At 41.2% G+C, this 19,020-nt stretch overlaps 1 protein-coding gene across 1 annotated transcript in view; it reads right to left on the reverse strand.

Annotated features, from left to right (window-relative positions):
• Positions 1–625: 625 nt before the first annotated feature.
• Positions 626–19,020, reverse strand: part of HBS1L (HBS1 like translational GTPase) — a 111,424-nt gene continuing 93,029 nt past the window's right edge. Inside the window, exons 13-18 of the mRNA XM_018556948.1 lie at positions 17,186–17,290; positions 13,641–13,731; positions 11,572–11,680; positions 8,028–8,128; positions 5,410–5,554; positions 626–860 (exon numbers count right to left, since the gene is read on the reverse strand). Of these exons, the coding sequence (XP_018412450.1) occupies positions 849–860; positions 5,410–5,554; positions 8,028–8,128; positions 11,572–11,680; positions 13,641–13,731; positions 17,186–17,290 (563 nt within the window). The 3' untranslated portion in view covers positions 626–848. The remainder of the gene's footprint in view (positions 861–5,409; positions 5,555–8,027; positions 8,129–11,571; positions 11,681–13,640; positions 13,732–17,185; positions 17,291–19,020) is intronic.

Raw genomic sequence — 19,020 nt, forward strand, 5'->3', positions numbered from 1 at the left:
CCCTCCCTCTCTGAGTCCTGTTTCATAGGTGATTACAGAAAGATAAAAAAAATATGCAGGTACTTATGCTAATTGCAATTAAAATATGTTTGACGGTTTAACTGAGTTCACAAATGCATTATTGGAGTTGTTTTAATATTAACTAAAGAAGTTTTGATGCATTCTGCAATCACTGAAATACAAAGAACAAGCAAACAATATGTGCATGCTCAAACCAAAGCTTTTTAATTTTCTCTATTTTAGATACATTTTCATGATTGAATAAAATTGGCACATCCCTCACAGCAAATCTTCATACACACAGCAAAGAATCGTCTCATGGGAGGTTCAGATCTTCTCAATGTTCAGCCATGCTCTAAAACTTCAAAAAAAAGTCCTTCTGTTTTGTTCTGCTTCATATAAGCAATGTATATGTAGCACTAAATATATTAACCTAATTTATCATTAAGAAAAAAAAAATAATTGCAGACATTTCAGAAGAGAACTGTAAACATGTCTGCTAGGATCAGAAGAGAATATCAAGATAAGTGAAATATTGTTATTAATATAAATTAATCTTGCATGAGAAAAGCTGCTGCATTCATGACAGATTGAGGACGGTAGACAGACGTTAAGAAGCATTTTAATCACAGGTTGAACCATGTAAAAAAGATCACAGACTGAGGTCCTAATTCTTTGTTCTGTTAGATGGAGGTGGTGGGAAGCAGTCTGCAGGCGAGTCCCCGCTAGATTTGTGTACGGTTTTGTCCTTTAATTGCACTTCATGTCTTTAGCCAGGCAGTTTGGGTAGAGAACTCTCCATGCTGAGGGCAATCAGTTGGTAAAGTCCCCTCAGTGAGACTCTGGTGTCATTCTTTAATCTGTGGAAAAGAAATATGAAACAAACAATCAACCACAGGTTTGTCAAATACAGATTTTATCATTTTTCACTATTCAACTTACAACAAAAAAACTATTTGCCACTTGAACACATTCAAATAATGCTAGAGAACCTTGCAACCAAGTTTTGTTTATATGGGTAATGTTTCTCTACTACAACATGTCAATAATTTTTTCCCTAGTTACAACTATAACCTACTCACTTACAATATTCAGTCTTAAACATGCAACTGTGTACACCCTGTCTTTGACCGATGCTTTTACTTCTTGTTTTCATTTCTACTTAAGTAATAGAGAGCAATAAAATAACATTTAAAAAAGGATTTTTATTGGAGTCTATTGAGGGACACAGGAAGTCATGTACAACAAGGTTATACTGCCGCCTACTGCAGGATTGTACACTGGCAAACAGAAAAATTTAGCTCCAGGATAACCTATCCTCCATCCAGAATGCCTCAGTTTGCACGAAGCAGTACCAAGAGCATGTATGTACAGTATCAAAAGCATGAACATAAACACACTGTGTCCCACAATGGACTACAAGAACAAACAATAACAAAATCCCATTTAATTATTTTTGTGCCCATTGAGGAACAGGCATTTAGGTATGTCCAAAAGCAATCCAACTTAAGGGGTGGGCAAAAACAACCAACAGGCCAAAAAAAACTCAGGCCACTCAAAGGACCAATGCCCAAATTTGCCTGAATTAGGCCGAGCCCATTACCAAATAGGGGATCCACCAATACGGCCAGAGGGAGGATACAGTGAATAAACCTAAAGCTCAGACCGGGAAGAAAAGGGCACTACCAAGGTGGGGGATGACTCCACACAGAAGGGAACACCAACTTAGTGATAAACTGATCAACCAAAACCTATTTAAAACAGGTGGAATGACTGCGATTTTCCCACATAGGGAAGTAAAGATTTATAACCTGATATGGTCAACAAGAAATAGGGTCACGCCTCTGGAAGAAACAGGTCCCATGGGAGAACCTAAACAAAAAACAAAAGCAAGTCCTCATGAAAACACCAGGTCCTGATGAAAAGGGAAGTTCCTAAGGCAAACACCCCTGACCCCTAGGGTCACAGGACAAGAACTTTGTTTTAAAAAAAAAACTGTCTTGCCAGACAATGAACCTCACTAAGCGAGACTTACCAGGGAAAACCCTTGCATCAGTTAGAACACAACAGCCTCAAGGGAATATGATGTGATGCTGGACTGTCAAGGAACTCAAGAATTAGACCCAATGAAATCAACATGTCTGAAGGGATAGGGTGCATGGGAAGCACCTCCCACCTGGGTGGCTGGGAAATGGGATTGAGACCCAAGTCCCAACTAGTGAGATGGGGGGAAAAAAATTGGCCGGAGGATGAAAATAATGCAAACCTCTCTGGAGTCAAGAGAAAACACTGGAGTTACTGTAAAAGTAATACAGCAGAAGACTGATCCTGCCTATCCTTAGCCTCAAGTTATAGGTCTAGGAAAACTCCTGATCCCCCAGATCCAGTGAAGCATCAGCATCTTTGGAGCGAAGAACAGAAATCTTAGAAATGCAGCAAGAACAGTCGCCACATAGAAGGCAAAACAAGGGAAAGCGGTCAAAGCACCTGAGTGAAAAGGCTGGAACTAGCCACCGGTGGACAGGTTCTCCCCCATTTACCCCCAAAGTTGTACAGACAATTCCTGTTCTAGTCTGAGGATATCAATGGTGGGGGAACAGAGTTTTCCGATCGCCAACAGACCAGTAATACGCTAGGCCCTCCTCTGACGAACCTCACCTGCAGCATAGGGCCAGAGGTACAGTTAAGGACATGGGCCTCTCATCCATGACCAAAACATGCAAGTTAGACTGAGACTCACGGAATCATCTAGCACGGCAGTCAGGCTACCTGTCCTGTTGTAGGAAGGACTACTATTCCTTCTCAGTGTGGAAGGCACAGCCGTACAAACCTGGTGTCCAACAGAGTCTAAACCCAGAAGACCTACTCAAAGTGGGGTCACACAGTGTATAAGGAACCAACTTTTCTGGGGCACAAGACCACAGCCACGTTGAAAAAAAAAAGAAAGCCTTTGAATAAGTGAAAACTTCTTACTAGCCACCTGATGTATAGGCTGAGTAAACACGCAAGGAGTTACCTGGTCCATGAAGACAATAGACTGCTCAGTAACTGAAACCACAACAGTGGTAAAGGGGACTGAAGTAGACCAAGAAAGAGATGGGTAAAGGAGAAAGTTCTCTGAGCAAAGAGTTCACCACTGCTTGATGCTCCTATAAAAGGAGGAGAGAGCAGCAACCTTCTGCCTGACAATGAGGGGTGTAAAGGTAAACATGCTGTGGACCTTTACAGAGACTATGATCGTTATCTCCTACAGGTGACAGACAATTGTTAATGTTGAAACCTATCAAGGCAAGATCTGACTGAATTTTGCAGATGTTAAGCCATTTGGGGAGAGGTTGTTCACCAGGAATCACAACACCAGCACTCTTAAAAGGCAGTCATCTGAGTATTCCACAATGGAGATGCCAGGAAAACACACCAGGACAAAACACAGGAGTCCACGCTCTAAGAGGTATCAGTTGTGTGTGAGCAACATCGAGGATGTGGAATTCCATCAGGATGAGGGACAGTCACAGCTAGTCTCAGGTGGCCTAGTAGGTCAGAGGATCCCTCTGAAGAGACACCGGGGAATACCCTGTACCACTGAGAGTCCAGAATATCCAGAGGGAAGGGCACTTTTCTGGGGAAAAGGATGGTGGCCATGCTGACACAGGGAATGAAGCAAGGGCTACAAGGGTGAGACAAATCTGAGGGGACCAGAGCAGGCGCACTGACCTGTGCAGTAGCACAGAAAAGAAAAAAGGAAGCAACTGTAGAGCGTAAGTCCCTGTTCACACCTGGGCGTTTTGATGTTCAAAGCCAAGTGCGACAAAACTCTCAACACAAGAAATCCCATTCATTTCTATGGCCCCTGTTCACACCTGAGAGTTTTGTTGCAAGCTGCTGAACGCTGGAAAAGGTACATGAGCTTCTTTCTGGCAGATTACAGTCCATTTAGCAGCATAGACTTCAATGGAAGCGCATTAAAACGTGCGAAACAAGTGGTTTGCACATTTGTGTGCGCGTTTTGTGTGGGTTTGCGCACACGTTTCCTCATTCACAGCAATGCATTTTGATCTGCTCAAGAAAATGCGCGTCTTTGCCTATGCGCGTCCAACACGCATAAAAATGTGCAAACCGCACATAAACGTGCAAAGCATGCAAGTAAAAATGTGCATAAAAACATGCATTTTCCACACGGAAAAGCTGAAGGCTAGGTATGAATGGAGACTAAGAGGCCAGGAGCTTGCCTGTGAGCCTAAAGAGGAGTTCTCTGCACCTGAATAGCAAACTACCCTAAAAGGGTACACATATAGCCCCCACCTGCAGAAGTGGGGGCACGCCTTTATGCCAAGGGTTTGCCAGAGAGCTAAGCAGATCTCAGTACTACAAGCCTTATGGGCTGTCTGGAGTCAGGGGGAGAGAAACCTAGGGATCAGTCTAAGAGCCCGCCACCTTGGAGGATCGGGTATAACTTATTCTTTTACCCTAGGCAAAAACAGTGCCCTCTGCAAGGGTTAATAACATTTCTGCCAAGAGTTCTTCTTTAAAGTATATCTTAACTCTAATTCCAAATGGCATTAGTATCTCGGTGCTGTTTATCTCCTTCAGTCTCTTTCAGCCATTTCACATCTATATGCACTTGATACCTGATAGTGGTAATAATGGAGCATGCATGTGCAGTGTGTTTTCACATTGGCACTTTTAGTCTCCACCAGGGATACATGCAGCAGGGTAACAACGCATGAGCAAGTTGTCACCCCATAACAGGAAGTGCCTAAACAAAGGCCTTAATGACAGGATAACCAGGTATCATTTTAATGTAAGCAGCCGAATCGAAATGATTGAAATAAACTTTTGGAACTACATTAAAGGAGAAGTATTGGGAGAGTAAAATGTACTCTCCCCAATACTTAGAGCTGGCGTATGACACTGCAGGTGTCATATGCCGGCTCTACAGATTGATTGATTGAGATCACAAACCGCCGATTGCTCAGCTCACAGTCTTCTCCCTGCAGAGAATTGTTAGTCACTGCTCCCCACAGGGAATCCCCCCTTCCCTTTCTGTTTCTCCAGAGCTCATTGGAGGAACAGACAGGGGAGGGGGCAGGCACAGCTGGCTTTGGCTGTACAAAGGCAGAAGAAGATGTCAATCAGGTAGTGGGGTGGATCCATGACAATATCGTCAGGATCTTTCCTGTCTGCAAATAGTGGGCAACAGCCCATTAGATGCTGACTTTGGGTGATGGAAGTACATTAGTAAATATACTCCTTTGACCCAAAAGGGGACTAATGCCAAAAAAAAAGTATGGTTTCTTTTAACATGTTTATTATTTTAAATTTCATGAGATTTAAGTCAGTGGATTTAGATCAACTTTAAAAAATAAAAGCCACCAAAAGTTATACACTGTAAAATGATGAAAGAGTTACCTCAGTGACTACGCCAGCAGCTATGGATGACCCACTGTAACGCAACATGAACCTCCCAAGTTCTTTGAAGTCTTTGTATAATTCTAATGCAACGGGTCTCTGTGTCTGGAGCTCTATTATAGCATTCATTCCTTTTGTTAGACATCTGGAAAATAAAAATATAATTCAGTGCTGCCACAGGAGTGGATAAATGGAATTGTATGTACGTCCATGAATTATTTTCAAGAAAGAAAAAAAAAGTTTTTTTAATACATTGTAACACCTTTTTTTGTGGGTGTAATATGACAGCATTGGGTATTCAAGGGATGGTTCCCCAACAGCAAGCTGCATGAATCCTAGGCCTTTTCTGCAACATGTCTACATGTGTTGTCTGAAGTCCTGATGCTTGAATGTATTGATCTAAGAAGTTGCATAAGAGCAGGGGCCATTTCCTCTGAACAGGGAAGGGCTTCTGCTCCTAGCATTTAAAGTGATGCAAATACATCACTTTAAACTAGAATCACCAATTTATCACTCATTATCAATGATAGGTGATACGCTTCCATGCAGGGAGATTAGGTTCACTGGTATTGTCATGCAACGATTCACCCTTGTTACAACCATGCCACATTATCAGCCAGGATGACTACTCCCCGTCATAGCTGGCACAGCAGGAGTGACAGCAGAGGCATATCAGTTTATCACCACACCTACATATATGCCTTGGGGAGTTTCATCCTAGGTTCTGAGCATTCCTGAATTTTAGAGGCACAGCATGCCAGGAGTGAATCCTAACCTAGACCACTCACGGATTTGATCTATTTTGCTTTTTAAACATGTCTAATATTGCTGTCTTAAATGTATATATAGACATTTCAGAGTATAAAAACAGGATAACACCTCCAAATGCTCTTATACATATTGGATCCAGCACAAGGGCCAAATGCAATCACTATGCCTCTGGTCCTGCCTTGTATACTAACAACTAATGAAAGTGACATTAAACCTTTTTTTTTTACTTTTTCTATTTATAGGGGCCAGATTTACTTTAACCAGTTGCTGTCCGCACGTTGAAAAAAACCAGATAGACGGCACAGCTGCATTGGGGGGTTGCCGTCTCCAGACAGCATTTTTTTCTCTGCTCGCGGGCACAGGCAGAAAAAACCCGTCCAACGGGCAAAAAAAACCCAGTACTGGGTGTTTTTCTACCTTAATGCAGAGAATGCATTGATGTGTAAAAACACCAAGCCATTAGTACTACTTTAATCTGAACAGTATGAAGGTTCTTAATTCATTTATAGCTTCAGTCAGCTGTTTAGCTTCGAGAAGAGGAGATTAAAAAGGGACAACGTCTCTTGCTGTCTTGCTGCATATCCACCGCAGACTATTAAGGTCAACACATAATGCTTTCAAAGAAGGATAAGGATTTTTTTTTGTCTTTTTTAAATCTATTGGCCCTTTCTCAAATTTTAAAAATAAGGCTCCTTATCCTGGTGGGTTAGCTTTGTGAGCTGAGCCCTATATCACTAGATAGATAAGATGAAAAGAAAATTATCGGAAGCTATGTCAACCTCCTTTCGCATAACCTGATTAAAAATTGACGATTTCGATTTTGATAGAAGGCTAAATGTGTTGACTTAGCATACACAAAAGTCCAGAATTTGCGCTGGTGGCTTCAAATTGTGAACTGCAATTTTAAATACAAAGTTAAAGGCATAGTCCACCTATTAGAAAAAATAAATACATCCACACACACTAATGAAAGAAAAAAACAAAATGTGAATTTATAGATTTTTTAATTTTAGCCTGCAGAGCATTGCAAGGGTGATCAGGGAATCATGGGCACAATGCAGAGGCTCCTGCAGAATATTTAACCAGCCCCATACGAAACGAGGTACAGACCTTCTGTTATGGGACTAAAAGGAGTAATCAATGGTCTACAAGTGCGGTGACATCACCACACTCGTACACCATTGAGATCTACATGCCCCACTTCTAAGGTGGCAGATGAGACTTGTAGTTTCTTCATTCACAGATCCTGTAAATTGATCTATGAATGAATCATGTAGCTGCGCGGCCAAAGCAGGGTTGAGATGCTTTCTGATTGGTTGATGTATTCTTCACTAGTGTATTTATGTTCACTGTGTTTGCCCTCATGTTATCACTGTTTTTTCCTGATGAAAGGGACCCTGCATGGCCCCAGGATACTGAGCATGCGTCAATAAAGGCTCATAGATCATCATTCTGGAGTCCCTTTGACCCCTTCTTTTCGGAGCCACACAAAGCCACGTTAAATTCAAATGAATAAAGTGGGGGGAATTTATCAAAACTGGGAGCAGACAAGCAGACAGAGTCTGGAGCAGTTGCCCATGGCAACCAATCAGCTTCTCTCTTCAGTTTTCTCAGGTAAGATTTGAAAATGACACAGAGAAGCTGATTGTTTGCATTGCAAACCTGCTCCAGATTTTGATAAATTACCCCCAGAGTCTTGTGTGGAGAAGAACCCCACAATTCGGGTAAGTAAGGGTTGGGGAATGTGGCCATGCTATATGTCACACCATAAATATGGGTGTAACATGAAACATGATCCAAAATATATATATTTAAATATGTCATGAATGAAACAAAACAGTTCTCACTTTGGCTTTTTCTTCGTCACCTCCCCTGTGCTCTTGTGCAAGACACTGATCAGCTTCCTGATGGTGGCAGGCTCGCTTACAGTTTGGTAGTGGATGATTACCTGGATTGAAGAAATATAAAGCATATTGCATTGAGAGAAAAAAAAACCCTCTAGTGCTATCTACATATGCAGTGAGATGTAGTGTGCTAAAAGCTGAAGCAATAGGAGGTAAACTTGAGCACATTTTGGCAAACCAGAGATTGCAACAGAGATGATGTAACTCAGAGGTCAATGGTTATATCCAAAACCTCTATTAAAAATAAAATGCATCTTATTTGTGTATCACTCAGTTGTAGAGCCTGAAATCCTCTCTGAATTCAAGTCCTTTTCTTCTGGAAGGTGTCTACTTTTGTTCCCCATGGTCCCTTTGTGTGTAAAGTAGTCACCACTGCAAGCTCCCTCCCATGATGGACTACAATGTCATGTTTAGTTTACTAATTTGTTTTGAACTTATAGATAGATTTTAATACAACCATACCAAAGAAATGCTGGTCTTAATTTAACCAATTTGTGCAATGGCAAATGCTTCCCTGGAGGTATGCACAGGACTGGTTCACTTTATAAAGAGGCCAGTGAGTGTACGTTACTAGTTTTTAAAGCACTGACAATATTCACACAATTCTTTACAAAGCAAACCAAAACAAACATAATAGTCTCTGCCGTCAAATCAACTTTAAATCTAATTCCATAGTTGAGTCACACTTAGGACACATACAAAGTGGGACCGATTAAGGTAGAATCAGTTTCAGAAGCAATACCAACCCCTCTTTGTGTGAAACCACTGTTTCATGGTACCAACAATCCCCCAGATGAAGAAACGTTCAAAATTCACAACATTCACTGGAGACTTAATACTGTGCCGCGCTATATTTCTACTAATTACAAAGTGCAAAACAATCGCTTAATAGTGCAAACTAATACAGTGAATCACTTGAATTCATTTACATATTACTTAATTATCAGTCCCAAATAAACCATGCACAGTGAAATTCAGTTTGTGATTTTCACCATGGATGGTATTAGTTTGCACTATTAAAGGAGAACTATGAGGTGAGTGCTTTTCACTCACCTCATAGTTCTAGCCGAACTGTGACAATGAGACTGTCACAGGTTGGCTCAGTAGATCGGGAGGTGAGCGAACACATACCGGCGTTCGCTCACTTCTCGATCCTGTCACGGCTCTCTGCCGTGACAGGGGGAGGGGCTGGATTCCCCCCTCCCCCCCCTGATCCCCCAGCGCTGACTGGCAGCACACACGGGGAAGGGGCGGGTACAGCTGGCTCTGCCTCTAGATAGGCAGAGCCAGCTGTCACTAACGCAGCTGGGCGGATCCAGACATAATTGTCGGGATCCGTTTCAGCTGCGGCGTCTCAGTAAACCGCGAGCTGTAGCTCGCGGTATACTGAGCTTAGTGACGGGAGGACGCTAGTTTGTGTCTTCCCCATAGTTCTCCTTAGGGTAACGGGAGAAGCCCTAACCCCATAGTTCTTTAAGCAGTTGTTTTGCGCTTTGTAATTAGTAGAAACATAGCATAGCACAGTATTAAAAAGTTATCTTCGGATATTTGGTGATACATCACTTTAGTGCTTGCTGCAGTGTAGGGTATTGGCACGAAGCATATTGTATTTGAGTTATACTGCTGCAGACTGTTCTTAGTTGAACAAAAATAGATGAAACCTGGCATCCCTTGCTTTCCTAGATACACCAATCTCTATTTGAACCACTAGATGGTGATGTCTGAGTATTTAGCAAATACAGAGTGAAGCACTTAAAGGAAAAAACACCATTCAATATGCTTCTGAATTCACATAGCACTCGTCTTTCATTTATTTTACTCAAACAACCATGAATCGTAACCAATTATTCTGGTTACTGGGTTTATCAGGAAAGCTAATTTGCATAATTAATGCTTAGGCAGATCTCAACAGATTTTTGAAAAATGTATTACAATGAATTTGCACATATGTTAAGCAAGGTCAGTCAAATATATACTATATTGCCAACAGTATTGGGAAGTCTGCCTTTACACACACATGAACTTTAATCCCAGTCTTAATCTGTAGGGTTCAATATTGAGTTGGCCCACCATTGGCAGCTATAACAGCTTCAACTCTTCTGGGAAGGCGTCCACAAGGTTTAGGAGTGTGTCTATGGGAATGTTTGACTATTCACATTCACAATGCACATTTGTGAGGTCAGGTACTGATGTTGGATGAGAAGGCCTGGCTCGCAGTCTCCGCTCTAATTCATCCCAAAAGTGTTCTATCGGCTTGAGGTCAGAACTGTGCAGGCCAGTCAAGTTCCTCCACCCCAAACTCGCTCATCTATGTCTTTATGGACCTTGCTTTGTGCACTGTCATGTTGGAACAGGAAGGGGCCATCCCAAAACTGTTCCCATTAAGTTGGGAGCATGAAAATGTCCAAAATGTCATGGTATGCTGATGCCTTAGGAGTTCCCTTCACTGGAAATAAGAGGTCAAGCCCAACCCCTGAAAAACAACCTCACACCATAATCCCCCTTCCACCAAACTTTACACTTGGCACAATGCAGTCAGGCAAGTACGGTTCTCCTGGCAGCCACCAAACCCAGACACGTCCATCGGATTGCCAGACAGAGAAGCGTGATTCGTCACTCCAGAGAACACGTCTCCACTTCTCTAGAGTCCAGTGTCGTCGTGCTTTACACCACTACATCCGACGCTTTGCATTGCACTTGTTGATGTAAGGCTTGGATGCAGCTGCTCGGCCATGGAAATCCATTCCAGGAAACTCTCTACGCACTGTTTGTTGTGCCAATCTGAAGGCCACATGACGTTTGGAGGTCTGTAGCTATTGACTCTGCAGACAGTTGTCAACTTCTTGGCACTGTGTGCTTCAGCATGCGCTCTGTCATTTTACGTGGCCTACCACTTTGTGGCTGAGTTGCTGTTGTTCCACTTTGTTATAATACCACTAACAGATGACCGTGGAATATTTAGTAGCAAGGAAATTTCACGGATGGACTAATTGCACAAGTGGCAACCTATCACGGTACCACGATTGAATTCACTAAGCTCCAGAGAGCGACCCATTCTTTCACAAATGTTTGTGGAACCTAGGTGCTTGATTTTATACACCTGTGGCCATGGAGGTGATTGAACACCTGAATCCAATAATTTGGAGGGGTTTCCCAATATGTTTGGCAATATAGTGTATATAGCTATGTTGGTTGAGTCAGGTGTTCTTATTTAATCTACCAGTATATGTTTTTAGATTGTAGGAGGACACCAGTACATCCAAAGCAAAAATATACAAACTCAATGCAGACAGTAATCAACCTCAGGACACCAGTGCTGCAACTGAAGAAAGCAAACCACTTGGCAGATGTATAGATTTGTGCTACTAACAGCTAGCACAGCAATTGTCCTATCAGTTTCTTCCTACATACGGAAATTAAATATGCTACACACTCTAGTACTTCCATCTGCACCAAAAGCAAAACAAGGAGAGAAATGCATACTTACAGGGAAACCTTGGGTAATAGGGACGTCAAAGTTAAAGATGAGAACTCTGGCTCGGAAACGAGTGCAGGCTTTAATAGGTTCACTTGGACTGCAAAACACATATCCTACACTATAGAAAAAACAAAGAGTATTATTTAGTATGTCCAAATATAATTCCAAATAGCTTTTTAAATGTGATCTGATTTGCTGTAAGTCACAAGAGGAGAACAAAGATGTACAATCAATTCAATTCATAGAATTAAAGTTTTCCCATAATCCAATTAATCCATAATAAACTGCACACAAGCACAAAACATGTGGCTAGAGACGTCTAGCATTAACATTTTAAACTGCAAAATACGGTGGCCCCTGCAGTCAGCAAGATTTAAAGTGACATTAAAGTCCAAAAAAAATTTCCCTCCCCCCCATGTTTAATGTTCATGTTTCATGTTAATGTTAGCACTTACCTTAAATGATGTCTCTTATTCCGATCTTCTTCTTTCCTGGTGTGTTCATCTGTCCCTCCAGCGGTGCAGCGGCACTCCGATCCAGCGCTGACTGCTCTGTCTCTCCGATCCAGCGGTGTCTGCATGCGGGTGCACGCGTCCATACATTTACTTTGCGTCTCTGCTCATCTCCCGGCCGAGAATCCGAACTGCGCATGCGCCCGCCCCAAGATCCTTTGCGGCCGCCCAGTTTCACTTTCTCGGGCGGGAGCGCGCAAAGAAAAAAAGGTAAGTTTAAACCGCTGTTTTAGCGGGTTTTTTTTTTTTTTTAAACTGTTTGCCTATATCTACTGCTTGATAGCAGTAGATATAGGCAAAAAACAGGAGGGTTTAGAACCCCTTTAATAGTTTATTGTACACCAGTACTTCTGGACACACAAAGCATTATGAGATGCTGTGTATTAAAGCTTTTTAGCAACTAATTTTATTGGTAGATTGTTTTGTTATAATACTTTGTACAGGTATCAGAAATCTCACAGCAGGCATACCAATCTGTATCTTTTAATAGACATTAACAAAATGTAGAGTGAAAATAATTGGGTAAAGGAAAACCCCTGCGTGGTTGCAGTTTTGTACTTATGTCATGACACCATTTACAGCATGGGAGAAAGAAGAGCTTAAAGGAGAACTATGAGGTGAGTGCTTTTCACTCACCTCATAGTTCTAGCCGACCTGTGACAATGAGACTGTCACAGGTCGGCTCAGTAGATCGGGAGGTGAGGGAACACATACCGGCGTTCGCTCACTTCTCAATCCTGTCACAGCTCTCTGCCGTGACAGGGGAGGGGCTGGATTCCGCCCTCCCCGCTCTGATCCGCCAGCGCTGACTAGTGGATCGGACGGGGAGGGGGCGGGTACAGCTGGCTCTGCCTCTACATAGGCAGAGCCAGCTGTCACTCACGCAGCTGGGCGGATCCAGACATAATTGTCGGGATCCGCTTCAGCTGCGGCGTCTCAGTATACCACCAGCCGTAGCTCGCGGTATATTGAGCTTAGGGTGACGGGAGGACGCTAGTTTGTGTCCTCCCGTTACCATAAGAGGGACTATGGGGATAAGCCTAAACATCATAGTTCTCCTTTAAACCTTTTTAAACCAGCAATTAATCCAACATCTATGTTTCCATTAATGTGTATCTGCTATGGTTCATGGCACAAATGGAATATAATTATCTAACTAATGTTGAAATCCCCACTACCAGATGAAACAGTTAAGGTTTGGCTAACTTTGAGCTACAATCTACATGCCAATTTCCTTTTTTGGACAGCTTACCTAAAACAATAGCACACCTATGCAAATGTATAACCCACTTAAGCAAGTCAAAAGACCTAGCAGTGAAAAATGGTGCACAGTACTGATGAGGCTGCATGATGCTTATTGTGCAACTACTGTGATGTGCTAAAAAAAAAGGCAGAACACCCTATGTTCCTGTTTACTGGAGGTGTGGTTTCAGTCCAAGTTTCATTAATAATTGACAATTTCGAGTAACAGTCAAATCGGTCCAACAATAAAACCACATGACTGGCAGAGGCTACACCCATTGTCACCATATCCTGAAACTGAAGCTGAGTCAGATATTAGCTTACTTGATTTTGATGATATCCATGCCCGTCAAAGTGAGACTAACGTGATCTCCAGCCGCGGCCCAATCGACTGCTTCATCATGTAATGTGATTCCTGGAAATGAGTAAGATCAGAACCTCACTGATGGATGCTAAACACAATCATTTCGCTAAGTTAGAGGTGCTATTAATTCCGTGAGTCATCTTATTTCAGTTATGTGCCGAATCAAAAAACATGAAGTTCTGAATTATTATTTTTTTGGAGTACAAATTGCTAAAACAAAAGGGTAGAATTTAAATGTATAAAAGACAGGAATTAAAGACCATTCAAAGCAAAAGAAAAGGCTCTGCATTCACTCGTGTGAAAATATTTGACCTGTCATGCCAACACACAGTCATAGCTGCACATTAATTTGAGTCATTGCCTGATGCAAGTTGCCAGCAGTTTCATTTCAAACACTATTAATGAATGAACAGTATACTTTGGCTTTTTTAGCAAATATACTAACGTATAAATACATTATGGACAATTTCTAGGTAAGCAGATACACACACATATACATATCTTGCACTAGTCAGACAATAATTACAAAAAGTGAAAGTATATTAAATGTGCCAGATAACAGAGATACTAACATCACCTGATCTTACATGGACATGCAACTGCAAAGGTATGGAGGGTAGCATGTCTTGAAGCATGAAATCAAGCTAACATACTGTATATTGCACTAAGTGGATTATTTTGTTGCATTAAACTATAAGCTCCTTGTTATTTTTGATTGTAGATAACACACCAATGAAATGAAGGTCAGGGGCACAGCTATAAGACACCTTTACCCGTAGTCATGTTATTTTAACTGTGCCTTTCCTGAAAACACATGTGCGCGCACACACACGAAAGGAAAGTCATTTAAACTTTAACATTCACCTGTTAAAGCAGCAAGGTGCCAGTGCCAACATGGAAGCTGCCAGCTGAGGCTGGAATTGTACGAGTTAGAAATCCTTGTTCAATCACTATTGTTTGCCTCCTGTTAAGTTAGTGGCAGAGTTGTCTGCACACCCCTTCCCTGCTTCTATCCATAGACAAAGACATTTAAACATGTAGGCAATATCCAACCACCCACCCGCAGGCATCGGTATATTTGGCCAGGGCACTAAACACGGCCAGAATCGAGTGACCTTCCTTGTTCAGCAACCTGCTTGTAAATGCTTGAGGGCACTTGAATTGTCCTTGCATGTTCAACCACCAAACTGTCTATGGTCAGCTTAATTTAATAACAGTAACCCATAGCAACCAATCAGAATTCATCTGGTCCTGACCTTACTTCAGCAGGAAAGTTTGAAGAAAGTTTTACACAGCAGTTTTCAGTGACCATGAGTTGACAAAAGCATGGGATTACTGAAAAGGTATTTAAAAATGCTTCATTGTATCATTGCCTGAGTCAGGTTTTTAATGCAAATTTGCTGACTCATTTGGTACACTGCAAAGTCTGCCAAAAAAGGCGACTGGTTGCTGGGAATGCAAAATGCAATTAGAAAACTCAGCTACATGAAACCATAAATTGTGAAAACGAATTAAAAAATTTCAAATTAGGTATGACTTTCAAACTCTCCATCCAACATATTTACAAGAGCTTTAGTATGAGAGTTGTGTTGCAATCATGTGGAAGATGTGCATTTACCTATAAGCACATTGTCAGCTCACAATACTTCAGGGATTTCACATCGTACATTTTAAGAACTGTCTGCAATTTGGTCTGCTCTCTGCAGAGGGTGCTGTGTGCATGTTCAAAGGACAGAATTAAATGTATTACAAATGCACTAATAGTTATCTCTCTCAGGATAGAACTGCCTAAACCAATGGTTCCCTATGCTAATAAGATGTACCCTATGGTGCAGCATGTAACAGCAATGTGCAATGTGTGATCAGTCACAATTAAAGCTAGCCATACATGGCTCTAATTTCAGCCAATTCCTGCTGAATCAGCCTAAATTTGAGCCATGGGTGGCCCAGTTGGCATCATCTGACTCAACAAAAGTTGATGTAACAATTTGCCATCCATTTGTTGAGATTGGTTGAAAATCCATGGCTGAACAGTGACTGCATCCTATGAGGTGCACTGTGGGCAGCCGTATACATAATTTAGGCAGCCGTGGGTGTTATGGCTGTCTGAATACAATCGCCGGCAGTGGAAATTCCTTCATCCAAGTTGTTTAGTTTTGGTGGAGGAATCTATTGAATTTCTCTCGTTTAGAACCTGGGCAAGACCAGAAAAATCCGAAAGAGTATGGCCAGCTAAAGTGTTGTAATATGATGCAGCTTACACTAGAAGTGGATCATCTGCTATACCAGGGAGGGATTGATTGCTACTCTTTGCAATTAGTGGAAAGTGCTTTTATTGGTGTCACTGTGCTAATGAAAAGAGCATATGTAGTGTAAGCTTCTAGCTGGCCATACACTGTAACCCGTGGGTTGAACGAAGAAAATATTACAGACTCCTCCATCAACGCTTAAGAGCGTTGATCGAGGAATCTGCACCTATTTGCATTGTTTTCTGACAAAGGTCGTCGGGTGCTGTCAGAATACCAGAACAGAGTCGGCAGCTCATTGACTGTCGGCTCTGTTCAAAGATTTTCCGAAAGGGTGCCGACAGCAGCGCCCACTGTGCTAATTTCGGCCCGTTCATTACATGAAATTTGTAGCGTGTATGGCCAGCTTTAGTCTTAGATGTACTTGACGACCAGATAAAAATATCACAGCATTCTAAGACAGGAAGTGTGTTACTGGATGAATCACAAGGTGAAAATAAAGGAATAAAAGCCTAAAACAAAAACTATTGCAGCCACCGCATTTAAGAATTGGTAAGTTACAACATATTACATTTCTGTTTTTGAGTTTAGATGCTTTAAAACGGTGGCCAAGTGCTTTTCAAGATAAAAACAAGGTTGAGAAAAAAACAGTCTATTAGCTATATTTATTTTTAATAAGATCGTCTAGGAATTCCAAAAATGGCCCCTAAAAATCTATTTTCTCTCTACATATGAGTAATTTCTATTATGTCTGAAAAGAAATCGACATTACGTGAAAATTTGGATTTAATGACGCTACTAGAAACATCAGACTTTCACATACGTACTGGTCTTATTTTTAGGATTTGATTCCAAAACAAAACCTGGTGCTTGTCTGAACTCTGTGAGAAGACACGGTGATGCAAAAGGGTATTATTGATGCACCGCTAAATAAACAAACATGAGTAATAGAACAATGGTGGCGTGAGAAAAAAATACAAAGTGAGTGTGAGAAGCCTCCCAAACTCTCGACCAGTTACAAGTGAAATGTCTCACACGTGTTGAAGTACATCTCTTTAGACGCACACAGTCACCTGTGAGGAAATTCGTTTCAAGATTCAGGATTCATTATTTAACAGTCAGTATCAGTATGACAGAAAACTAGTTTCAGGTGCAGACAGAACTTTCAGAAGTTATTGCTGGGCCAAAACAGATGCAGTAATAAAAATAAGAAAGCGTTCTTCGATAGCAAGTTTGCACAAATGTATCAATCTACTCACCTTTTACTGTGCATGTTTCGTTAGGTGGCATGGCTAGTATTCGGTCACCTGTTTGTATGTAGCCAGCTTCTATTTTACCAGTCACACAAAATCCAGAGCCTTGATCTAAGTGAACAAAGATAATGTTATACATAAGACTGTCTAAACAGACTATACATAGCTTGAATGTTCTGAGCATTACTGGACACAACTGGACCATGTAGAAGAGCAACATCGGTCTTTTGTGTAACGTGATGCTTGAAAATTAGCTAGAATCTCTTACCTACAAGATCTGCCCATCTATGGCCAATCTAAATCTACCTGCCAACAACACTGCTGTATGCTCAAGTTAAAAGAGGTCACTTTACACCAACTACAACATTAATCCAGTAAAGACATGGAACAATTTTGTAATATAATGGTATTTATACGTTTTGCTCAGAAACCTTGTTCTGAAGTGGTGCTGTGGGGATTCGCTACATCCCTTGGTGCTGCCCAAGAGTCTGTCCATATCCTGTCCCAGGATATAGGCTGGCTGCCAAAAGTCCAGTTAAAGGAAACTTGTTATAAGCGAAACATGGGGGCTGGCGTTGTCATGCCAATTCCTCATTGTCACTGTAGTAGGCACTGTCCAAAACCCACTTTACCTACAGCAAAACCCACTTTACTCTGCACCATAGCTGGTAGTTATAAAGCGGGCACTCCATTGTTTACCCAACCTGAATGTTCAGCAGCGCCAACTCAGAATTTGTACAGCTCCACAGAAATGAACCTTACAGCACCCGTACAGAAGTAGTTTATTTAACAAAACAGATATTAGGCTGATTCACAAAGCTTTATCACAAGAAAAGGTATCTTTATTTAACCATGTGACTGTAATTTTCAAATCTCATTGGACTTAACTGAAAAGAAAGGCTACTTTTGTTTGTAAATGTATATCCTTATCCTGGTGTATTAGCTTTGTTATTTGAGCCTATTATATTACAAAATTGTGTGATATTACAGTTGTATATATTTATTTTGAAGTGCAATTAAGCTTTCATCTTCAATCAAAAATACTGCATCATCACAAAGTCTAAAGGTTCACTAAAGCAAAACTCCACCCAAGACTACGGAGGAGGTTTAGGTAATTAAAATGGCTAGTTCTGATCAAAAAGTCCTGCACTAAGCCTGGATTTTCCCATCAGCTCCATTTCAACACAATCTCGCCCGGGAAATCTGACCAGACAAACCAAAATGGCTCAAGATGTTAAGCTGCTGGATGGTATAAATGAAAGAAATCATCTTTAGTAAGTCCCCTGCCAGTCAAACATGAAGAATGAGGCAAAACAGTGCAAAGTTTATTACTGTCTGCTTTTTTTTTTAACTATTAATTTCAAGCTATAGACTACGAAACAACTGGATGGAATTTATCACCTGACCTGGCCAGATTGAAACAAATTCATGCCTATGGGCATTCTATCACCTCTATAAACAGAAAGTCCAATCATGAGAAAGAAAACAATCATATCTGAATTGTAATTTTTCAGATGATTGCTACCGTTCAAACCTGGGGGCGTCTGCACAGAACAAACAATGCAATAGTCAATCTACGGAAAAAACAAGCTGAGATAGGCCCTGTTAACTTAAAAAAGTGAAAAACTTATTTATGACAGTAAGTAAAGGTTCTTCATAAGAGCAATAAACCAGGTTAATATGCAACAGAATTCTGCAAATTAGATTCAGTGGTAATTGTTGTACTTACTACTAGATTCAATTGCCATTGGATCTGTAACTGATGAACCAAGGTAGACCTAGTACACGATGTCAAATAATCTAGGCAATATCCTAGCATTTCTTACACATAAAAAATATAT

The sequence above is a fragment of the Nanorana parkeri genome, unplaced genomic scaffold (assembly GCF_000935625.1).
Source record: "Nanorana parkeri isolate BGI_ZX_2015 unplaced genomic scaffold, ASM93562v1 scaffold259, whole genome shotgun sequence".
NCBI classification, from domain to species: Eukaryota; Metazoa; Chordata; class Amphibia; order Anura; family Dicroglossidae; genus Nanorana; species Nanorana parkeri.